The sequence below is a fragment of the Nerophis lumbriciformis genome, linkage group LG07, assembly GCF_033978685.3.
Source record: "Nerophis lumbriciformis linkage group LG07, RoL_Nlum_v2.1, whole genome shotgun sequence".
NCBI classification, from domain to species: domain Eukaryota; kingdom Metazoa; phylum Chordata; class Actinopteri; order Syngnathiformes; family Syngnathidae; genus Nerophis; species Nerophis lumbriciformis.
The window spans coordinates 47,727,300-47,745,608 of record NC_084554.2 but is presented as its reverse complement, the minus strand read 5'-3'; the positions used below and the strand labels follow the sequence as shown (position 1 = coordinate 47,745,608).

Genomic DNA, 18,309 nt, shown 5'->3' with positions numbered 1-18,309 from the left:
ACGTTAAAGAAATCTTTCCTTGTTTATTTATCACACATTTAGAAAATGAACCACACTATACAAATGTCCTCCTGCAACATCTCATCTGTACACTCACGTTCGACCCGCTGTGCGAGACGGCGGCGCAGGGAGGGCGGGAACATGCAAAAAAACTTTGGATATGGCTCTCTGATTGGCTGAAGGCTAAACTCGTGACGCTTTCCCTATGGCGAGAGGGCAGAGGGGTGTGTGTCCTCTTAGAATCTGTGCGTTATTTACAACAGGACGAGAAAAACGTGCGTTGGTGGGCGGGGCTTCGCTGCTTTTCTCAAAAGGCATTGGGGGGGGTGTAAGTTTGTCGCGGACAGGAGAGGTCAAAGTTCACCCTCAAGTAGGTTTTCACATGCTCAGCAGCTCACTTAAACATGTCCGCGTCCACGTCGGGATCCACACTTGTATTATTACTAAGACGAGGGGGAAATGAAGATACACATAAAATAAAATAGGTGGAGGGTGGGGGGGTTCAAGCCAGGTAGCTGTACGTGTCCTTCTCGCCATCCACTCTCTCCAGGTACTCCTTCTCTATCAGGATGTCAATGCATTTCTGTCCACAAGAGGGAGACAGCAGAGAAGTGTCAGCTGCGTCAGAAGCTACTCACTGGGAGGGCATGAAGTCGTCACCTTGATGACGGGGACTCTGGGTTTGAATCGAGACGACAGCTGGTTGAGGACCTCGGCGAGGAGCTGCTGGTGCTTCAGGACCTTCCTCATCTTCATGATCCGCACGATGGCAGCCTGCACACACACATGCACACACACATACAGTCATGGCTTTGTTGACAGCCAATGTTTGGATGCTGTGGTCACCTGAATGAGGAGCTTGCGATCCTCCTCGATGTTCTTGTGAGTCGTCTCCTGCTCTTGTTTCTGCTCCGTCTTCATGGGCACGTTGATGTTGACGCGCAGCTTTTTGCTGCACACAAACGCAGCGGTGAGCCAACACGGCGGCGGAGAGAAAAAAACGACAGGAAGTTGGCGGCAAACTTACTTCTTGTATCCGAGGAACAATTTGATAACGGTGTCCGGTTTGAAGTCCACCTCGTCCACGTTGGCGTTCTCGTCCTCCAGTACCTGGTGGGCAGACGGACAAACGTGCTGAGGTCACATGACTGGTGTCCAAAGAAGTACCGTATTTTTCGGACTATAAGTCGCAGTTTTTTTCATAATTTGGCCGAGGGTGCGACTTATACTCAGGAGCGATTTATGTGTGAAATTATTAACACATTAGCGTAAAATAACAAATAATATTATTTATTTCATTCACGTAAGAGACTAGACCAGGGGTCGGCAACCTTTACCAGTCAAAGAGCCATTTTGACCAGTTTCACAAATTATAGAAAACAGTGGGATCCGCAAATTTTTTTTGAAATTTTAAATGAAATAAAGTTAAAAGGTAAAGTTAAAGTACCAATGATTGTCACACACACACTAGTTGTGGTGAAATTATTCTCTGCATTTGACCCATCACCCTTGATCACCCCCTGGGAGGTGAGGGGAGCAGTGAGCAGCAGCGGTGGCCGCGCCCGGGAATCATTTTTGGTGATTTAACCCCCAATTCCAACCCTTGATGCTGAGTGCCAAGCAGGGCGGCAATGGGTCCCATTTTTATAGTCTTTGGTATGACCCGGCCGGGATTTGAACTCACAACCTACCGATCTCAGGGCGGACACTCTAACCACTAGGCCACTGCATACAATTTTTTTTTTTGCTATGTATAAACCAGGGGTCTCAGACACGCTGCCCACACCTTTATGTGGAATTTGAAAGCTGGTGCGGCACGCGGGTTTTAAATGAATGGCGCTTGTCAGCGTCATGCGTGCCGTGATGGTACAGCATATAGCACCCACTACAACCAGCGTGCCTGATCAGCCACACGTTGTATGGGGCTTCCACTTGCTCACGTAGGTGACAGCAAGGCATACTTGGTCAACAACCACACAGGTTACACTGACGGTGGCGGTATAAAAAAAAAACTTTAACACTCTTACTAATAATGCGCCACACTGTGAACCCACACCAAACAAGAATGACAAATACATTTCGGGAGAACATCTGCACCGTAACACAACATAAACACAACAGGACAAATACCCAGAATCCCATGCAGCCCTAACTCTTCCGGGATACATTATACACCCCCCCCCCCCCACCAAACCCCGCCCACCTCAACCGACGCACAGAGAGATGTGTGAGGGAGCAGGGTTGGGGTGGGGGCGGGGTTTGGTGGTAGCAGGGGTGTATAATGTAGCCCGGAAGAGTCAGGGCTGCATGGGATTTTGGGTGTTTGTTCTGTTGTGTTTATGTTGTGTTAAGGTGCAGATGTTCTCCCGAAATGTGTTTGTCATTCTTGTTTGGTTTTGGTTCAAAGTGTGGCGCATTATTAGTAAGAGTGTTAAAGTTGTTTTATATGGCCACCGTCAGTGTAACCTGTGTGGCTGTTGACCAAGTATGCCTTGCTGTCACGTACGTGTGCAAGCAGAAGATGTATATTGTATAACAAGTGTTGGGCTGGCACGCTGTTAATACAGATTGTAAAGGGCGCCAAATGGTGTACCATCATGGCACGCCCTTATTATAGCCATAAGGATGAAAATCGGTGAATATTAATCCCGGGAGTTTTCTGCGAGAGGCACTGAAATCCGGAAGTCTCACGGGAAAATTGAGGGGTTCAGCAAGTAAGCTGCTGAGCCGCATCAGAGTGATCAAAGAGCCGCATGCGGCTCCGGAGCCGCGGGTTGCCGACCCCTGGACTAGACGTATAAGATTTCATGGGATTTAGCGATTAGGAGTGACAGATTGTTTGGTAAACGTATAGCATGTTCTATATGTTATAGTTATTTGAATGACTCTTACCATAATATGTTACATTAACATACCAGTTGGTTATTTATGCCTCATATAACGTACACTTATTCAGCCTGTTGTTCACTATTCTTTATTTATTTTAAATTGCCTTTCAAATGTCTATTCTTGGTGTTGGCTTTTATCAAATACATTTCCCCAAAAAGTGTGACTTATATATGTTTTTTTCCTTCTTTATTATGCGCTTTCGGCCGGTGCGACTTATACTCCGGAGCGACTTATACTCTGAAAAATACGGTATGTAAGAGAGACTGATCTCCAGTTTGGCCGTGATTGAGACGTCATTGAATGGTGGATGATTGATGAGCCTTTTGTTTGCTTTTGTGTGTTGCTGCACCGGCTTTATAGTAAGTATTTGCTTGTGGCCCCCGACGACAGCAACATATCCAACTTGAAGTGTAAGAAAACAAAGAAGGAAGTGCTCACCAGCAGTTTGGACTTCAGCAAGATCTGCAGCACTTGGACCAGGATGTCCTGAAAAAGCGCGAGGAGGAACGTTAAAGCGCGACGCGGTCATCGGGTCACATGTCGAGTTTAATGCGCTTACGGTTTTGATCTGCGTGCTGTCGGTCAGCTGCTGGACGGTGTAGCTGTCCTCTGTGTTGTACTGAAGCAAGATGGCCATCTGGAAGGTGGATGCCTGCAGCGTGTACCTGCGTGAGGACGACGCCACTTTAGACGCTGCTGCTGCTGCTGCTCACTTCTGTCAGGAAAAGTACCTGTTCTTGAAGCAGTTGGTGACCAGCTCGCCTTTGGACAAGTGGTAGAGCCACGTCAACTTCCTGCCGCTGTGTCTACTGGCGTAGAACGCCGTGAAGCGCTGGTAGCTTCTTTCCAGCTACATGCAAAGGAAGCAGTGAGGTCATGTGACTCGCCTTGAAATGTACAGTTTTGACAGGAAGGCAGAGGAGACGTGCTGCAGGCGACCAGCGCCGCATGAAAGGGCAGACCGGAGAAGAATTCTCACAAGAACTAAAAAGTTGCCCTGTCAAATATCAATACATAATTGACTGTAGGAGTCATTTTTATTCTTAAAATGAATTACATTTAAAAAATACTCATTTAAAAAAAAAAAAGGCTCCAGCTAAAACATAACACAGGCGGCTTGTGTCGGTTGGTACTGCAGCCGTGTCTGCAACTTGAGGGTTCCAGGTTCGTTTCCCGCTTCCGCCATCTTAGTCACTGCCGTTGTGTCCTTGGGCAAGACACTTTACCCACCTGCTCCCAGTGCCACCCACACTGCTTTACAAACCCCGTTTCCATATGAGTTGGGAAATTGTGTTAGATGTAAATATAAACGGAATACAATGATTTGCAAATCCTTTTCAACCCATATTCAGTTGAATGCACTACAAAGACAACATATTTGATGTTCAAACTCAAACTTTTTTTTTTTTTTGCAAATAATAATTAACTTAGAATTTCATGGCTGCAACATGTGCCAAAGTAGTTGGGGAAGGGCATGTTCACCACTGTGTTACATCACCTTTTCTTTTAACAATACTCAATAAATGATTGGGAACTGAGGAAACTAATTGTTGAAGTGGAATTCTTTCCCATTCTTGTTTTATGTAGAGCTTCAGTCGTTCAACAGTCCGGGGTCTCCGCTGTCGTATTTTACGCTTCATAATGCGCCACACATTTTCAATGGGAGACAGGTCTGGACTGCAGGCGGCCCAGGAAAGTACTTGCACTCTTTTTTTACGCAGCCCCGCTGTTGTAACACGTGCTGAATGTGGTTTGGCATTGTCTTGCTGAAATAAGCAGGGGCGTCCATGAAAAAGACGGCGCTTAGATGGCAGCATATGTTGTTCCAAAACCTGTATGTACCTTTCAGCATTAATGGTGCCTTCACAGATGTGTAAGTTACCCATGCCTTGGGCACTAATGCACCCCCATACCATCACAGATGCTGGCTTTTACACTTTGCGTCGATAACAGTCTGGATGGTTCGCTTCCCCTTTGGGAAGCGACTTCGAACATTTCCAAAAACAATTTGAAATATGGACTCGTCAGACCACAGAACACTTTTCCACTTTGCATGAGTCCATCTTAGATGATCTCGGGCCCAGAGAAGCCGGTGGCGTTTCTGGATGTTGTTGATAAATGGCTTTCGCTTTGCATAGTAGAGCTTTAACTTGCACTTACATATGTAGCGACAAACTGTATTTAGTGACAGTGGTTTTCTGAAGTGTTCCTGAGCCCATGTGGTGATATCCTTTAGAGATTGATGTCAGTTTTTGATACAGTGCCGTCTGAGGGATCGAAGGTCACGGTCATTCAATGTTGGTTTCCGGCCATGCCGCTTACGTGGAGTGATTTCTCCAGATTCTCTGAACCTTTTGATGATATTATGGACCGTAGATGTTGAAATCCCTAAATTTCTTGCAATTGCACTTTGAGAAATGTTGTTCTTAAACTGTTTGACTAATTTGCTCACGCAGTTGTGGACAAAGGGGTGTACCTCGCCCCATCCTTTCTTGTGAAAGACTGAGCATTTATTGGAAAGCTGTTTTTATACCCAATCATGGCACCCACCTGTTCCCAATTAGCCTGCACACCTGTGGGATGTTCCAAATAAGTGTTTGATGAGCATTCCTCAACTTTATCAGTATTTATTGCCACCTTTCCCAACTTTGTCACGTGTTGCTGGCATCAAATTCTAAAGTTAATGATTATTTGCAACAACAACAAAAATGTTTATCAGTTTGAACATCAAATATGTTGTCTTTGTAGCATATTCAATTGAATATGGGTTGAAAATTATTTGCAAATCATTGTATTCCGTTTATATTTACATCCAACACAATTTCCAAACTCATATGGAAACGGGGTTTGTAAATGTAACTCAAAGATGTAGATAATGGGTTTCACTGTGTAAAGCACTTTGAGTCTCTAGAGAAAGCGCTATATAAATATATTTAACTTCACAGCATTTGTCATGCAGGAAGAAGGGGCTGCTGCTTGAGCAGTGCTTATTTTTTATCTACTTCACTAATTTAACTATACATTGGTATCATATGTGTACATCTTGTATCTGTGTCTGCTGTTGTACATACGATAAAAAAGGCTGATACAGATATACAACAAAATGGCAAATATCCGCGCAGATAATCAGTCAATGTCTAATGTGTGTGTATGTCTTACCTCAGAGGGCAGAGCAAAGGTGCAGGACTGCTGAAAAGGCCACGAACCCGAACTCAGAACCTGAATACTGAAGTCCACTGAACACGCAACAGACATGGAAAGACACACACGTGCACACACACGTTCATACACGCACACACACACACACACATTAGTGGCCCTGGCGAAGTGTGTACTTGTCGGCGCTCGTGGTCACTCACAGTCCAGAGGTTCAGAGTTGGTCAGGTGCTTCTTGAACTGCTCGTTGAGATCTTTGCTCACTCCGATGTCCTGGAACATTCTTTGAAGTTTGGACGTGTACTCGAAGCCGCACGCTTGCTGCAGGAGAGAGAAATGGCTATCAGAAAATGTATTTTCAATCAGGAGTGTCCAAACTTTTTGCTCTGACAGCCGCACACTAAAATAAAAGCATGCGGGGGCCAATATATTTCTAACCAAAATATAGATGTTTTTTTCCTCCTCTCAAGTTAGCTGTCGGGAACCTGGAAGGGTCTCAATCATAAAATAAGTCATGTATAACTATTTTTTTCATTATTCAACACTTAAATCTCGAGATCAACTTTAGGGCTATCTGTCAATATAAGGTGCCCTTTGTCAAAGAAAATCCTGTTTTTATGGCAAAAGCACAAAATATGCAATATTTTCCCCCAAAAAAGTTCAAAGTGGAATATTGGATGTGACGTAATGGGAGCCTTAAATAAGTCAATAATTCATAACATTGATTTCAATTTATTATTACTTTTTTGAGCAATGATAGTAAAAAAAAAAAAAAAAAGCCCCACAAAAATTCTCAGGGATCCAAAAGGGCCCCACTCATAAGCGAGATCAACTTCATATTTGTTGATTATAAGTTTTCATCATTTTATGCTCTTTTTGTCAAAGAAAACTTAGTTTTTTTATTTTATATAGCAAAAAAAATATTAACAAAAAAATATATCACAGTGGAATTTTTGATATGAAGTAATTTGAGTCTTAAATAGGTCAATAAGTCATAACATTGATTTTGATTCATTATTATTTTATGAGCAATGACAGTTTTAAATAAAAAAAAACATCCTGCATGGCAGCTTTGAATTATTAGTCAACATTGCAACTTTTTGTCATTATATTTCACCTGTTTGCTCTTTAATTCCATTTTTAATGTTATTTTGTAATAGTAGTTTTAGAATGTGCGGCGGGCCATTACAAAAAAATTAGCTGCGGGCCGCACTTTGGACACCCTTGCTTTAGATCAGGCCTGGGCAATTATTTTGACTTGGGGGCCACATTTAGAGAAAAAAATGTGTCTGGGGGCCGGTATATCTATTTATATGAACACTAATACAAAACCTCACAATAATGTCTGATTGAATGCTACAAATGACAGACCGCCTTAAAAAACGTAATGGAATTTTACATTTTTCTGTGAAGGATAAAACACTGAATATTGACAAAATATAAACGTCACACCACCTTTCGATCGACACATTTTACAATCAAGTGAAACGCAACAAAAATGCAACAAACAGTGAAATATGAACACGAAGGGTACAAAATAAACCCACCTACAATCTGATATATCTGATACATCACTAAGCTTTAGAACTTTGTTGTGAAAATCTCCTTCCGCGTCTGTGGAAACACTCCCCACCCACACTGCTTGGTGCCTCGTCTGAGCTGCTGTGACTGACATTACCATAGTAACTAATTAGATGACCATAGTAACTAATGTCGGAGGCAGATATTTACATATATCCGAATTTAAGTGTTACTTCTTTTTATTTCATAATCATATTACAAAACAGCTAGTGTTTTTCTTCCAAATGTGGTCTTTTGGTTGTCTGCAAAACTGTGTGCTTAACCTTGAAGTGAGGAATGTTAGAGAGAAAGATAATAAGCATGTGTTTTGGCTAGAGAGACATGACTGCCAGGGGGGGAGGAAGAGAGACTTAAGAGGAGAGGGGGTTTGGTCAAGGGGGGCAGACCATCTTAGCGGCGCGATTGAATGTTCTATGCTGGACTGGTCTCAATGTATATATGTAAAGCTTTGCAAATATATTACAAAATACCTATTCTGTCTCTGGTGGTTTTTCTACTCAGCTTTATGTGTCGTAAAGAGCTTGGGAGCGACTTGTGACTTGAATTCCCCGGGAGGAACAACTGGTCCAAAACGCAACACTAATTAGATGACCATAGTAACTAATTAAATTGCCATAGTAACTGGTATATCATCCATAAGCGCAGATTCCAACCATTGAAATACTTAGTAAAGTTCAAGACTTACGGTCGTTAGAAAACATCACTGCACATCATAATGGCAGCTACACTTTACATCTTAAACATCTAAAACAATTATTTGGGAATGTCCGGCGGGCCAGATTGAAAAGCTTAACGGGCCGCGTGTGGCCCCGGGCCTTAATTTGCCCAGGTCTGCTTTAGATGAATAACAAAATGTCTTCCTGCGGAGGGGGCGGCGTATAACAGACCTTAAGTTTGGAGATCATGCTGGCCTCGGCATCGTCGCTGGCGCTGTTCTGGTGGACCAAACGCTTGGCGAGCATCTTGGCGTAGAACTTCTGGAAGACGTCCTTGTCCTCGATGTACTTGAACACGACCATCTGCAGAGACACGACGTCACACGTTCACAAAGCCCGTCCGAATCAAGATGGCCGCAGTGGCGTCTCACCACTTGGTTGAGTGTGTCCTCTAGCTCCGCCTCCTCTGGGTTTTTGGAGCTGAAAAAAGGGAAGGCGGCAATCAAAGTGTGAACGTAAGGCAGCGTGACGTCAGCTGACACTCAAACCCCACCTCTTTTTGAGTAGCGAGTCGCAGTATCTTGCGAGCAGCTCGGGCGACTTGCTGGACGACTGCGCCATCCTGGTGACGGCGTTGTTGTTGATAAACCGACCGCACGCCTGACAGGAAGAAAAAAAACAGTCACCAGGGGGCGCTATTTCAGCGATGGTCGCTCAATGGTCAGCTGACCTTGTCGAGAGCCGCCACAAAGCCAGCGTCGTTGTTGAAGGCGGACATGACCAAGGCGTTGTACTTCTTGTGGACGTCCAGCGTGGTCTGCACGTACACTTTGGGGTCCTAAGACGAGACGGTCGCCATGACGACACACACATACACGCAGCTCGACGCGTCAAGAAGTGTTCTTACGTTGAGCGCCGCCTCGCCACATTTCTCGATGGCGGCGAGGCCCTGGTTGTGGATGTGAGTTTCTAGAAGCTTCTTGAGTTCTCCGAGGCCGTCAGTGATACGTGAGACCAGGTTGTACATGCGGCCCAGGTCTGAGGAGACATCATCTCGTCAGTCAAAAAGGCCTCACGAGGCCTCCGACACACTTACCTTCGTTCTTGTCGGCGTCCAGAAGGTTCTGGAACTCTGTGTGGAAGATCTCCAGGTGCTTCTCGATGAGGACCTGCTCGCACTTCCTGGCCAGCTCATCCTGCGTGGACTCGTGGAGATACACCTGCACGCGCCGCTGCTCCTCCAGCAGGCGAGCCTCCGCCTGGGGTGGACCAGACCACAACGTCAGCCTGGCTCGCACGACAAAATGTGGGCGTGGTCGTACCTTCTTCATGTACTCGGTGACCGGGTTCTGCTGCAGGAACTCTGTGCTCTCGCGCGTGTAGAACCGTTCCGTGTCCGTCAGGAACTGGCACTCAAAGTACTCCTTGTAGACGGACAGCGTGGGGCCTTTGGCGAAGGCGTCCTCCTCGTTCAGGCCCAGCTCCACTGAAATGGGGGACACATTTACTAGATGTCCACGCTACAAAGTACAGTGGAGCCCATTTAGGTCGACGCCCCTTAGGCTGGCCATCTTATCTCGACATAAGCGGTTGTCTACATTAACATTTTCTTGTGACTGTTTTAAAGACGTAAAAATAAAGAATTTATATAAAACACGTCGACATAAGTGGTTGCAGACAGATGCATGTTCTTGTGACTGTGTTCAATGACCAGTGTTGGGACTAATGCGTTACTGTAACGCCGTTACTTTCGGCGGTAACTAGTAATTTAACGCGTTTTTTTTATATTCAGTAACTCAGTTACCGTTACTACATGATGCGTTACTGCGTTATTTTTTATGTAGAATCGGCTAGAAACTGAGAAGATCTGAGTGTGTTTTATTGGAGTGCAGCGGAAGAGGCGCGCTGTCTGTGTGTGTGTGGGAGGGGGCGTGTCTGTGTTTACTAACAAGACATGGCGAAGCCCGAAGCCGAGTTTCTTAACATGGAAATATTCTCACTACTTTTCTTTTGTCGACCACAAAGGAAAGAACATTTTAGTTAAATTTAAGTTGTGTCTTGGATCAAAGATCCTATCGTAGCAATTCAAATCTGCTGAAACAACTACAAAAGCAACATGCTTCGACGAAGCTCGCAAAGAGAGACCCATTTCACCTCCTAAGCAACAGCTGCTGGATTTTAACAAGGCACTGCGCACTGAAGGGACACACACTCTGTCAATTCTCTTATATACTATTGCTCTTTCATTCTAGACTTCTAGAGTGTTTGATTATCACATCACTCTGCATGTATAGACTATAAAGTTCGCAAACAAAGAGGGATGCTAGTGGGCGAGGCCAATCTTTCCTTATCTCTAAACGAAAACTGGGGAAATGTGTAGAGTGTTCTGGGTTCCAGACATGATTTTATTTCAGAATTCCTTGAGAGAAAAACACCTGGTTAGGCTTTGTGTATGTAGTGTGTGCCTTCCTTGGTTTATAGATATGTTGTTATTATGCTGTTTGTTACTTATGTATGTTATGTTGCAGCTATTTAAATCAGTTTTGTCAATTTGTTCTGGCCTGAAAGAAATTGGCCCTTTGAAACATATCTTTGTCTTTGTGTGTTGTATGTAGACCACATTGCTTAGCAGAGTTCAGTGATGCAAATGCATGTCAACTTGATCAACAGATTGTATTATTCTGCAGTGCAATAACAGTACTGAAATGAAGGCTAAAAGGGCATTAAAGGGAGCCTTTAAAAAAAAAATTATATATAAGTAACTAGTTACTTTTCACAGAAACGCATTACTTTTTGGTGTAAGTAACTGAGTTAGTAACTGAGTTACTTTTGAAATAAAGTAACTAGTTACTGGTTTTCAGTAACTAACCCAACACTGTCAATGATATGAGGAAAATCAAGGATTTTTTTAACAACTCGTGTCCACATAAGCGGTTGTCAACATAAGCATTTTTTGTAACTGTTTCTAAAGACAGAAAATAAAGGATTTTTTTTAAAACACGGCACCATAAGTGGTTGCAGTCAAGAATTTTCTTGTGACTGTGTTCAATGACATGAGAAAAATAAAGGATTTTTAACAACGCATGTTGTTAAAAATAAGTGGTTGTCGACATAAGCATTTTCTTGTGACTGTTTTTAAAGACGTAAAACTAAAGGATTTAATAAAAAATAAAAAAAACACGTCGGCATAAGTGGTTGCAGTTTTTAACTAAGCATGTCGACATAAGTTATTTATTGCAATTGTTTTAAAGGCATGAGAAAAATGAAGGATTTTTTAAAAACAGGTCAACATACATCCAAACCTGCTCTAAACGAGACGTAGGAATTAGAGACGATCGTGACGCAGCCGATATCTCCATATATTGAGGTTTACGAGTCCGACATTTTTATTCAGTTGTGGTTCGACGCTGTCGTCAAAAAGTTCCTTCTTTTCTTCTATCCTCTTGTTGAAGCTACATGAAAACTACATGATGCCAGACGGGGTGGAGGCGGAATCAAAAGGGGTGTGGCCTGGAGGAGCGCTTTGGAACGTAAATAAGACCGCCCACAAAACGGCACATTCTGAAGGGACGGTCAGAAAGCGGCTTGAGGATGGTCTGTAAAACATAATCCATGCAACATTTTGACCAAAGAACCAACGTTACATGTTATGTAGACCACAAGGAAATGTTTTACGACAAAACATGATTTGACCCTTTTGAATTGTTTGTTATGTGCACCTAGGGCTGGGCAATATGGCCGAAAACTATATCACAATTAGGGATGTCACGGTATGAACATTTCTTATGGTTATTGTCAATCAATCAATCACTCAATATTTATTTATATAGCCCTAAATCACAAAAGTCTCAAAGGGCTGTACAAGCCACAACGACATCCTCGTGACAAAAATTATCACTTTTATTATCGCGGTATTTTTAAATGTGCTCAAAACTTGAAAAAACTATACTGAAATCTTTTAACCAAGTGTTATCTAAACAAAAACATACAAAATGTACGCATGTACCTCAAGTAGAAAATGTAATGTGCAGATTAAAGCAACACAAGCATTATAAACAAAGTAAAATGGCAGAAATAAAATTAATTAATTAATTCATGTGAAAATTGTGCAAGATTGCACCTAATGGTCATAAGACGTAACTGTCCTTAGAGATAAAAATAGTGATCATGCATGAGATCTAGTCTTGCATTAAGGGCCGCACGATTATGGACAAAATATTTAAAATTATTTTTTATCAATATTGAAATCCCAATTATTAATCCCTATATTCATTATGTTAGGTAAAACAGTGTTGGGGTGTGAACGCAATGCCATCATGTAATTTGTAATATCTAATAAAAAAGCTATAGATAAACGTTATCCATATATAAAAACAAATGTTTGTGTTTTTGTTCATTAATAGTATTAACGTGTCAGCTTTTTCTCATTGCATGAGGCCTTTCTCTATTTTTACATTTTGATAGAGAGAAGTATTCTTTAAGTAATGTACATTGACATGTACATGTATGTACGTGTGCATGCTGTATCAGGAAATATCTATTAAGAGTTTAAACAGAAACATTTTTTATAGGAATGAACTATACACCATAAAATATTAAAATGCTATGTCACATGAATGGTTTATAAAGGAACATTGTGAAATGTAAAAAACAAGTACCGGTAATATAAAACACAAAGCAGTTTCGCTATTGAAGATAAAGTCTAATAAACAAGCTTTGTTCTTCTCCAACAACACCATCTGGTTCAAGGCAACAGTTTGCCCAACAAACAAACAGGAGTGTTACCTCTCACAAAACATTATAGCCAGTATTTAAATGTTATTGGAACACTGACAAAGTTAACAGTTAAATAAAGGACGAGTGAGCATCCTATTAAACAAACTGAAGACTTTGTAAACAAGTTGTGGCAACGTTCCCCACATCGCCTGTTGCATGGTAACTCTCAGTCCCAGCATCTGACGAAAGGACACAATGTTGCACTTTCAAAATTAAACTGCAACATCATATTATATATTGTAGCGTCCTGGAAGAGTTAGTGCTGCAAGGGGTTCTGTGTATTTGTTCTGTTGTGTTTATGTTGTGTTACGGTGCGGATGTTCTCCCGAAATGTGTTTGTCATTCTTGGTTGGTGTGGGTTTACAGTGTGGCGCATATTTGTAACAGTGTTAAAGTTGTTTATACGGCCACCCTCAGTGTGACCTGCATGGCTGTTGAACAAGTATGCCTTGCATTCACTTGTGTGTGTGAAAAGCCGTAGGTATTATGTGACTGGGCCGGCACGCAAAGGCAGTGCCTTTAAGGTTTATTGGCGCTCTGTACTTCTCCCTACGTCCGTGTACACAGCGGCGTTTTAAAAAGTCATACATTTTACTTTTTGAAACCGATACCGATATTTATGAAACCGACACCGATCATTTCCGATATTACATTTTAAAGCATTTATTGGCCGATAATATAGTCAGTCCGATATTGGACATCCCTATTGATATATTGATAATGTGTCTATCGCGATATAGATTGATATCGTTTCATCAGCCCACCCGTATGTGCACCTACACATTTCCAAAAAGTTACTCATGTTAAGTATTTGTTTCAATAAAACAACAACACATATACAGTATTTGGGTTTAACTTTGTCCAACTCTACTTTACGGAAAAAATATCAAGATATATATTGTACATCGATATTCAGCCAAACTATAAATGGGATATTGCCGAGCCCTACACTCGAGTTAGCGACAGTGCTAGCACAGTTTAGTGATGTTGTGTTTGAGGGCTGCAGTAGCCCTTATGATGGCATTGTGTTTATATGAATGTAGTTTGAGTGTGAATAAGGAAATTGTGATATCTAAGATATTTCATATTGCTCCTAATTATTTTCTGTGCTACTAAATTATTTTCATTTAGTAGCACCAGTGTTCCTAGTGAAAAAAGCTAAGCATACATCCCTGCAATGTGGTCTGTAAATGATGCAAGGCACTCGTCCCCACCGAGATCAGTAATGTGTGAAGTGAATTATATTTATATAGCGCTTTTCTCTAGTGACTTAAAGCGCTTTACATTGTGAAACCCAATATCTAAGGACTAGGATGGCAGAAGCGGGGATCGAACCTGGAACCCACAAGTTGCTGGCACGGCCACTCTATCAACCGAGCTATACCACCCCAGTAACACAACCAACTTAGCCGAGCTCACCTTTCAGAGCACAGCTGTAACTTCCTGGCACTAAACCTGCAGAAAATACTTCTCAGGTTTCTTTGTTTACATTTTCACACTTTTCAGTATTTCGTTACTTTTGCACCTTCATTTCAAGAGGTTATTAATGCAATTTTAGAATTTAGTTTCCATCGAGTGTTTTCCATGCTTGTGTTGAGATTTCCTTTACTTTCTGCCTTGATAGCTGAGGATTTATAATCAGGAAGTTACATTTTAAATAAAAATGTTTCATTGAATATATTTGGTCTTCTGGTCCTTATTTTTGATATGTCATAAAAAATATCGGTAATTATCGATATAAAACACTCATATTCAGCCATATCGTCCAGCCCTATAGTTTGTTATTGGGCCCTCACCATATGACTGCACCACGCCACTGATGAGTCTGGTGTTGATGGTCTCGCCGTTCCTCTCTCGCTCTATCAGCTTGAGCACGGCGTTTGTGACCTGGCGGAGAGGCAGCAGCGTGAGTGGAGTTTGCAGGGACCAATCGGATGTTGAGTTTGCGTACAAAAACCCACCTGCTTGTTGAGCGGCCGGAACAAACACTCCCTCCAGGTGACCAGGGCCAGCTGTGGTGGGCAGAAGAGGATGAGTTGACGTTGTGGAGCAGAAGACAAAAAAGTGACGCGACACAGCGTTCTTGTTACCGAGTAGATTTCGTAGATGCCCTTGCGGCCCTCGTCACACTCTCGTCTGACCCAGTGACGGTTGAGGTAGGCACAGATCCCATTGAGGACCTTACTGGAGAAACGGTAATCCTCCCACTGTTGGGTGTAGAACTTCAGCACACATTCATCCATGAGGTCTTCTCCATCCTGTGGGAGGAAAACAACAAAAACTCACAAATTGTGATGAGTCTTGACTAGTGTTGTCCCGATACCAATATTTTGGTACCGGTACAAAAATGATTTTGATACTTTTCGGTACTTTTCTAAATAAAGGACTACCAAAAAATTGCATTATTGGTTTTATTTTAACAAAAAATCTTAGGATACATTAAAAATATGTTTATTATTGCAATTTAGTCCTTAAATAAAATAGTGAACATACTAGACAACTTGTCTTTTATTAGTAAGTAAGCAAACAAAGGCTCCTAATTTAGCTGCTGACGTATGCAGTAACATATTGTGTCATTTATCTACCTATTATTTTGTCAACATTATTAAGGACAAGTGGTAGAAAATTAATTCTTAATCTACTTGTTCATTTACTGTTAATATCTGCTTACTTTGTTTTAACATGTTCTATCAACACTTCTGTCAAAATGTAATAATCACTTATTCTTCTGTTGTTTGGAAACTTTACATTAGTTTTGGATGATACCACACATTTAGGTGTCGATCCGATACAAAGTAGTTACAGGATCACACAATGGTCATATTCAAAGTCCTCATGTGTGCAGGGACATGTTTCCTGAGTTTACAAACATAATAAAAACGATAGAAGACAGAAAAAACGAAAGAAGATGTTATGCCAAAAAATATTGACGCTATTGTACTTGGTATCATCACAGTGGATGTCGGGTGTCGATACACCAATGGCGTTTGTTTACATTTTGATGCCAGTGGGCTACGGTGTGTAGTGAAACATGTTTGGCCATTCTTCATCCTAAAGGGATGATACTTGTAAGAAACTCACTTTATTTGTCGCCATGGGAGGCGAGGATTAGTGATTTAGAAGTAGCTAAAATGTAGCCGCTAGCTAGCCATGTCTTAAAGCACCTCTTCCTGAGGGTGTTTCAGTGTTATAACTTCACCTTTATCTTTAGTTTTTAAGCCAATATGCGTCCGTCCTCCCTTTTCTGTCTACACACTGTGTCTGCTTGTAAGTTCTGCGTGATTGTGCACTGCGGAACATGCTCGTCTGCTAGTAAAACCAGCAATGACACAACGTGACGACAACGTGGGTGCGGGACCGGTACTTTTCAGAGGCGGTAATGTACCAAATATGATTCATTAGTATTGCGGTACTATACTAATACCGGTATACCATACAACCCGAGTCCTGACTTTTTCTGAGGTTTTTTAGGAGCACGTTGGCGCACCTTGAGCAGGCTGGTCAGATAGTTCTTCAGGAACTCCTTGAGCCTCTTGTAGAGCTCCAGGCCTACAAATTGGGCTCCACCTGGAGTGGTAGACTTTTTAGAGGGCTTGCTGGGGGGCACAGAGCCCCTGCCCTGGCTGGACTGGTGAACACTGGTGCAATAGTTATATACATGTCTGAGGGCGGATCGTTAAGGAAAAACTGTCTACATAGAAGGCGAGAATCTAATTTAGGTCGAACTTTACGTGGACTGGAGTATCTATGGATGGCTGTGGAAGACTGTGGAGGAAGAAATGAGTTAACAAAAGTACTTGAGAACAAGACATGCTTGGGATACGTGTAGAGTTCCATGTAGCGCGACTTGGCCATGCTCTGCCGCGTGTACACCTGCTGGATGCCGGCCCGCAGGTCGTCCCATATTTGGTCCAGGCCTATCTGTTTCAGTCCGTGGGGGTTCTGGGTCCTGTTGGACGACATGGCGTAGGCTCCTGCCCTGCTTTCTCCTCACCAGGCCTCCACTCCTCTCCTCTTTTGATTCAGGTCCGGACTGGCGCTGCTCTCAGAGTGCACGGTCCATCTGGGGAGGGCGGCGGCGGCGATGCTTCAGATGATTGTTGAGGGGATGCAGTCCCACTGGGTGCGACCAGGTGGCCACACCTCCACCTGTGAGCAAGAGCACTCTTCACCAGATGACCTAAAATGGGCACAAAAAATGTTTGAGTTAACAAATGTCTGGAAACGACGGCAGGTGGTTACATAGCCACTAGATACCGGCCGATATGTTTCTTTTGGGGCCTATACTGATTATTAGTAGTCAAGGAAGCCGAAAACCAATATTTGGAGCCGATATTGATTTGCAGTAAAAGTTATTCAAACATGAATAATACACGCCAGTAAACAGATGGACAAAGCTTTAAGTTGTTTTTTTAACATTATCTTTTTAGGAAACGTCGGATCAGTAGTGACAATGTTTAAAGTGGCACTAATTTTGTGGTTAATTTAGCAGTAAAAAAACACCACGGGATTTCTTTCACAAACACCTTTACTACGTATGTCTGAGATCAACATTTGCATTTCAAAATTTGGGAAATCTCCTGGGAAAATTGCTAAAAATATGGGATTTCTCTAAATCACAATTACTTGCCATCTATTCAATTTATAGCAGTTTGTGGATTCATTACATTGTCAGGTTTCCTTGTGAAGGAACCCTGAAATATTGAAAACATTTCAATAAAAACAATTCTGGGTTCCTTCACGTAGTTTATAGGTGAGACATTTTTCAAGCTGCCTCATTCCTTCCTGGATGTTACAGAAAGTATGAGAATGTGTAAGCTGCTGCCTGCTCTTGTCAAGATATTTACGCAAAGTTTGAATTTTGGCAGATATTTTCCGTTGTCTTCATGTTCATCAATCTTTGTCGCGTTATTTGATTCAATGACGGAACATGAAACTTTCCATCCATCCATTTTCTACCGCTTATCCCTTTTGGGGGTGCTGGAGCCTATCTCAGCTGCATTTGGGCAAAGGGCGGGGTACACCCTGGACAAGTCGCCACCTCATCGCAGGGCCAACACAGATAGACAGACAACATTCACACTCACATTCACACTCACATTCACACACTAAGGACCATTTAGTGTTGCCAATCAACCTATCCCCAGGTGCATGTTTTTGGGGGTGGGAGGAAACCCACGCAGTCACTGGGAGAACATACGAACTCCACACAGAAAGATCCTGAGCCTGGGATTGAACTCAGGACCTTCGT

General features: G+C 42.4%; 1 protein-coding gene across 1 annotated transcript in view; it reads right to left on the bottom strand.

Moving 5' to 3' along the window:
- Window positions 1-3: 3 nt before the first annotated feature.
- LOC133609414 (cullin-1) overlaps window positions 4-18,309 on the bottom strand; it is a 29,530-nt gene continuing 11,224 nt past the window's right edge. Inside the window, exons 2-22 of the mRNA XM_061964984.2 lie at window positions 16,882-17,238; window positions 16,546-16,720; window positions 15,149-15,316; window positions 15,020-15,070; window positions 14,855-14,945; window positions 9,605-9,768; window positions 9,379-9,541; window positions 9,190-9,320; window positions 9,013-9,120; window positions 8,836-8,942; window positions 8,714-8,762; window positions 8,514-8,645; window positions 6,249-6,366; window positions 6,049-6,125; window positions 3,621-3,739; window positions 3,449-3,554; window positions 3,328-3,375; window positions 1,028-1,110; window positions 847-952; window positions 661-774; window positions 4-583 (exon numbers count right to left, since the gene is read on the bottom strand). Of these exons, the coding sequence (XP_061820968.1) occupies window positions 503-583; window positions 661-774; window positions 847-952; window positions 1,028-1,110; window positions 3,328-3,375; window positions 3,449-3,554; window positions 3,621-3,739; window positions 6,049-6,125; window positions 6,249-6,366; window positions 8,514-8,645; window positions 8,714-8,762; window positions 8,836-8,942; window positions 9,013-9,120; window positions 9,190-9,320; window positions 9,379-9,541; window positions 9,605-9,768; window positions 14,855-14,945; window positions 15,020-15,070; window positions 15,149-15,316; window positions 16,546-16,720; window positions 16,882-17,021 (2,331 nt within the window). The 5' untranslated portion in view covers window positions 17,022-17,238 and the 3' untranslated portion in view covers window positions 4-502. The remainder of the gene's footprint in view (window positions 584-660; window positions 775-846; window positions 953-1,027; window positions 1,111-3,327; window positions 3,376-3,448; window positions 3,555-3,620; window positions 3,740-6,048; window positions 6,126-6,248; window positions 6,367-8,513; window positions 8,646-8,713; window positions 8,763-8,835; window positions 8,943-9,012; window positions 9,121-9,189; window positions 9,321-9,378; window positions 9,542-9,604; window positions 9,769-14,854; window positions 14,946-15,019; window positions 15,071-15,148; window positions 15,317-16,545; window positions 16,721-16,881; window positions 17,239-18,309) is intronic.